The 6,000-nt window shown below is 41.9% G+C and overlaps 1 protein-coding gene across 2 annotated transcripts in view; it reads left to right on the top strand.

The window, feature by feature from the left end:
- LOC307071012 (centrosomal protein of 95 kDa-like) overlaps positions 1-5,419 on the top strand; it is a 47,854-nt gene extending 42,435 nt beyond the window's left edge. For both annotated transcript variants that reach the window (XM_079729851.1, XM_079729852.1), the window contains 3 exons: positions 1,549-1,695; positions 1,972-2,043; positions 2,335-5,419. In XM_079729851.1, coding sequence (XP_079585977.1) covers positions 1,549-1,695; positions 1,972-2,043; positions 2,335-2,511 — 396 coding nt within the window. In that variant the 3' untranslated portion in view covers positions 2,512-5,419. The remainder of the gene's footprint in view (positions 1-1,548; positions 1,696-1,971; positions 2,044-2,334) is intronic.
- The last annotated feature ends 581 nt before the right edge of the window (positions 5,420-6,000 follow it).

Genomic DNA, 6,000 nt, shown 5'->3' on the forward strand with positions numbered 1-6,000 from the left:
TCAATGGGACCAACTGTAGAATATGCCAGTTCGAAACTAAAACTGTGATTCTGAAGAAAGTTTAAATGATATTGAATATCCGTGTAGATGTTATTGAAGATACAAGTGTGTAGCTTTGTTAAATGGTTTGAACGAAGATAAACGGTTGAAAATTGCTTTAGTTACGTCTTAAATAGTTGAAGTACCAGAGGACCTCCCATTGACTCCCATGTTAAAAAAAAAAGATAGTATTTTAAAAGTACCGTATTTCCCGCACTATAACGCACACCGGATTATAAAGCGCACCTTCAATGAATGACCTATTTTAGAACTTTTTTCATAAATAGGGCGCACCGGATTATAATGCGCATAGCATAGAAGATACTGCAGTCAAACGTTTGACTGGGGATGCGTTATGCATCCACTAGATGGAGCTGTGCTAATTGTATAGCTCGTCACGCGCAACGCAACTGTGAGGACGAGTTGCTGCATTTAGCAGATATAAAACTGGAACCTTTATGAAAAAAAAGTAAAACACAATTACGCAGTTCCAAACCTTAGATTTTTTAAATATCTTGCAAACGTGAATGATACAAAGTAGAGCATCGCACCCTCGAATCTTGTAGTGTGGCCAGTCTTCCGCCCGATTTCCTGGCTCTGTGATCGTATAGTGTGACCTTCCTAATAGTGGAGGAATATCTGTCGTGTGGTCTGAACCAGCCATAAAGGGAATGTCAACAAAACAGTCAGACAAAGTCACTTTATTAAGCGTTCTGACAACTTTGTTCATTTGTAAACACGAATTGATCCATATATAAGGCGCTCCGGATTATAAGGCGCACTGTCGTTTTTTGAGAAAATTACCGGCTTTTAAGTGTGCCTTATAGTGCGGAAAATACGGTATAATATCTTAAAAAGTATCAAATATTAAAAATTGAAAAGAAGCGTGTGATTCCAACCTATTCTGAACATTTTAAAATATCTAGGTGAAAAATTGAGGAAGGACATAGGTCCCAAAGTTTGTAGAGAATAATAAAGAAAGAAAAAGAATAAAACTTATGAAGAACAATAGGTGAGCGCTGCATGCAGCACTCACATAATAATAATAAAACTGTTCAATGCCCATCTCAATTAAATGATTACAAGTCTGAAAGAAGAGTCTGACAGTATAACTTATAACTCAAGTTATATCAGTCCGGTATTGGTCATAGTCACATGGGCCTGAACACTTCATATAAAGCATTTATAACCCGCTTACTCAACCACTGCACTAGAAAGCATCATGAATGGCCTCTGAGCACAAAACTCCTTCTCTAGAGCGGTTTGTTCACTCTGGGCTTCTGTAGAAACAGGATGTGCTCCGTGTAGACAATTCTTTTTTTTTTTTTATGAATATTATATTCCATTTCTGCTAAGTCCATTGCCACTCAATTCTGCCCACTTCACCTTTTAATAGTCTTTCCCACTTCCTGTTTTATGGGTCAGGAAGTGGAAATGAACCTAAAACAGGAAGGCATTTCCACTGCCTCGTCCATCCCAGGGTCAAAGTAAGGTGTGTCTGTGTTGTAGATGCTGCGGGAGGTGTTCTCAGAGGGGCTTGCACTGCAAAAGGCCAGTTTGAACGAGGAGAGGTCCTACGCCAGAGAACACAGACTGGAGCAGAGCAGACGCCACCTGGAACACATCTCCTCCATGGAGAACTACTACAGAGACCAGGTCCGCCCCCCTCACCGTCTAGTGCTGCCTTGTCCTTACCCAGGCACCAATAACGGGACTCTGAACCCGTCTATTATCTGGGCCACCTTCTGTTTGGTTCCTCCCTTTCCCATTTTTGTTTATATCCAAAGAACAATGTTTGTTTATATCATAACTGTACATTTATATCGGATATAATGGGTTAAAGCATTGCATCAGTTCTGTAGCAATATATTGTTTCTCAAAGGATATCAAGCAGTTCAGGTATTAAAGGTTGGCCTCCCGGCTCTTTTTCAGTTTTCTTTGCTGGCTGAGACGCTTTCCGAAGAGAGGCAGGAGATCCAAGTTCGCAAGAAAGCCCAGGAGAAGGTAAGCTAATGGCCCTCGAAGGGTTGAGCTAGTGGCCCTCTAAGTTTTCCTCTCAGGGTGGAGCCAGTGGCCCCTCTAAGGGTTCCTCTCAGGGTGGAGCCAGTGGCCCCTCTAAGGGTTCCTCTCAGGGTGGAGCCAGTGGCCCCTCTAAGGGTTGAGCTAGTGGCCCTCTAAGGGTGGAGCAAGTGTTCCATCTAAGGGTGGAGCCAGTAGCCCTCTAAGGGTTCCCCCTTAGGGTGGAGCCAGTGGCCCTCTAAGGACCAGGACCCGAACTGAAGCCAATGTGTCCAGGCCTTGATGAAGATGAAGAGAGAGCTGCGCTCCCGAATGGAGCGGGAGGTGAGGGAGCTGCAGGGCGTCATCGTCCACAACAACCAGGACCACTTCTTCCAGGACCTGGAGGTCCAAAGGCTGCGGAGGCGGGTCCAGACAGCCTCTTTCCAGTACGAGCGCAGCGGCCTGCGATAGGAACCTGGACGGCCACACACTCAATATCTTTATTTCAAAACTTTTTACTGGATAGACTGTTTTGTTAACGAGACATTTTTAGAGAACCTTTTTCACCTCTGCTGCTAACAGGAAGTAGAGGACAAGTTATAATGATTACCACTCTAGAAATGTTATCGACTCACTGCTTACACTGTGAGTTACTGTTCACTGCTGTCACACATCAATCACCTGTGAGGTGATTGATGTGTGACAGCGGTCTTTCTTTGACTCCCTGGTTTCTCCGACCCCCAGGGGCCGCTGACATCCCCTTGTAACTTTCGGTGGATGAGGGACCAATTCTATAATCCTAACCATATTTCTAGAAAATCTCTGTAATCAACACATAAATAATATTCTGATTTTAAGTGTGGATTCTCTGTCTCCATTATTCATTTTAGAAAGAGGTTGATTTTATCTGTCCATCTTTAGCAGCCTTTGTGATTTGTGGTTGATGGCGTTGCCATGGGAACACAGATGTCCCTCATAACACGAATGATGCTCCTGTACCAGGGCACAGGAACTAGGCTAAAGCAGAGAAGGTATAACACCTTGACCACAGACTCTTTCACAGATCACCAACATGGACCTTGGTGTTTTATTTAATCTACCCGTGGTTCATGGGAGAAGCAAAGTGACCTGAGCCTCTAAAGGAAGCCTGACAGAATGAGTCCTAGAATTGATTATCAGATGCCATATCTCCATATCTCAGCCCAGCCTAATGGCTGGGTTGAGATATGGCGCGTTTCCACCGAGCGATGCGGTTAGGTGTGGTAAGGTGCGGCTCAGTTACAGCTCACATGTCCACCGCTGACAGTGCCCTTAGGGTAGGGCATGGTTTAAGCCAGATGGTGATAGCCGCGTAAGCATCGTTAAACAAATCAAACAACACATTAAACAAAGAGCAACCATGGAGGACGTCCAAGAAGGACAGCGAACTTTTGCGCGACATTTTCTTCATTTAACAAAGCTTTCGCCGTTGTCCTGAAATACCTTGCGGGTAATGTGTTTGTTTGTTATTATCCGCCTGTCGCACGTAAGTGACTATTCTGTTGACAAATCAACGGACGGCATATGTATCTCCTACTTGTTGGCACCCTTTCAGACCATTTGGTACCCCAACGGAGGAGCACTGAGCAATAGGTACAGCTAATCGTCGCAAGTCCCGACCCCGGCCCCTTTTGGCGGTGGAAACGCAAACCGTACCGCACCTAATCATACCTAATTGCACCTAACCTACCGCACCGCTTGCAGGAAAGGCGCCACTAGTGGCCTTCTAATGGTGCGTTTCCACCGGCGGGTTCGGTTCGGTGTGAGTAGGTGCGGCACGGTTTGCGTTTCAACCGCCAAAAGGGTCCGGGGTCCAGACTTAGACGTGATTAGCCGTACTTATCTCTCAGTACGGAAAACCCTAACCCTAAGAAAATAGATTTATTTTCTTTGTATTTGTACCACGTTGGTCATTTTAATTTCGATTGTTACATTGCTACTTTATTACGGTCACCAATTTATGCATTGCATGGTCTTGCGGTGCATGCAATACAATGTAAAGTGTGTTTGTTTTTAAGCTGGTTTGCTAAAGATGCTTATGTAGCTTACAATAACAATGACTAGACAATGACATGACACAATCACAAAGATGAACGGGAATGACGTCACACGTACAACTAGTAAGGCTGGTGTACATTCCCGTTTGTCTTTGGGTCATTAGCTAATCATTGTTATTGTTAGTACATTAGCCTCTTTAGCAAACCAGCTTGAAAAAAAAAGGCTTTTTTTTGTCGTTTGCTTTTATTGAGTTTTCTTTTACAGAAGATAAACAAAGGTGGAACTGCAGGACAGCAAAACAAAAACATAAATACAAAGTAAACATCCAATTCTATTCCAAGGCACAAGCCAGAAAGTCAATTTTTACACTTGTATACACACACAAGTATTAGGCCACTCTTGTACATGCTTATTGATGTATACTGTATATTTACCTAAACCATACATACATATCATCCACAGATTTGTATCTTGCATGTAACAATAAAACAAACCTGCTCTTTGACAGAAAAATTATATTGAACTGAGGGACACGTCGAAAATGAGTGCTATATAAAGTTGGACCGTAAAGTTGACATGTAAGAAAGCCATTTTGACCCATTTTCCTCAAATATTTGATACTCAAGTTCTCAATTTAAATGTGATCCTTTCCATTGTAAATATAGTATAGACCAAGTCAATCCACTCTTTAATGGTTGGTGTATCTTTCTTAAGCCATTTCCTGGTGATAGCCTTTTTACATGCCACCAACAAAACCCTCAGTAGGTATTTATCACACTTTGCTAGACAAAGCTCTTCCATATCTCCCAGATACATTTTTTTGAAATTGAAATTGATTTCCCTCTTAAAGACTGTCTCCATTACGCCCTGGACACTTCTCCAAAATGCAGACACAGATGGAGAATTCCCAAAAATGTGAAAGTGATTGGCCAATGCGTGTCCACAGCATGTGATCTGATTAGAATATTTACTCTTTTGTGAGTACCAAACAAACGAGTCATATTTTCCATCTTAATTCTCTCCAGGAGGGTGAGCTTGTCATTACGGATTGCTGTCTACAGATCCTTTCCCAATCTTCCAGTGTAATTGTGAAACCTCCCTCTGGTTCCCACCTTGTTTAAATATGCAAATTATGTTATTTTTTCAGATCTTGAGCAAAATGAAATTTGGAGATCACTTTTTGATAGGGAGCATCCTTACAGTCCCTACTGACAATTTGAATAATCTGTTTGTTTTGCAAAATCTTTTGCAAAACGTTTTGCAAAATCTTTTGCAAAGTGTTTTGCAGATTGAAATGTAATGTGAATTTCTCAACACACGGAGTATGGCGAAGTGCATTGCAATCACGGGGACGCTATTGCTTTTCAATTTGAATAAAGGAACTCGAACAATTTGACAAAATGTTATTCTATTTTTATTGTTATAACTTTTGCAAATTTTATTGAGGATTTCATTGTCACTTTGCATAATAAAATACACTTTGAATAATGTATTTACAAATTACATTATTAAATTGCATAATGTATGGTCAATTGCATAATGTAATGACTTCTTGAATAGCAAATTGCAAATTGCATTGCCATTTGAATTTTGCTACATATATGCTTCCATACTGTAAGCTCAAGACTGGACCTTGGTCTAAAAGTGTGCAATATGCCTAAAGGCCACTTAAATTCCAGTTTCTAACCTTGAGTCATGTTTACAGGGCTTTAAATCCTGATGGTAGGGTTTCGGTGACGTCACCACACCGAATGGCAGCCTAAACTAACTTCTTCCCTACAAACCGTTAATTTCGAAGGAGAAACCCCGAACAGCTCTCCTGCACAGGCATGGGTGTCAGTTTGGTTTGAAATGTGCTGGGGACAGACGCATTCGGAAGTGCATTTTCAGAAGTGCTGGGTATAATGAGGATGCACTCTTTTT

Source organism: Pollachius pollachius (assembly GCF_949987615.1).
Source record: "Pollachius pollachius genome assembly, chromosome: 2".
In the NCBI taxonomy this organism is placed as follows: domain Eukaryota; kingdom Metazoa; phylum Chordata; class Actinopteri; order Gadiformes; family Gadidae; genus Pollachius; species Pollachius pollachius.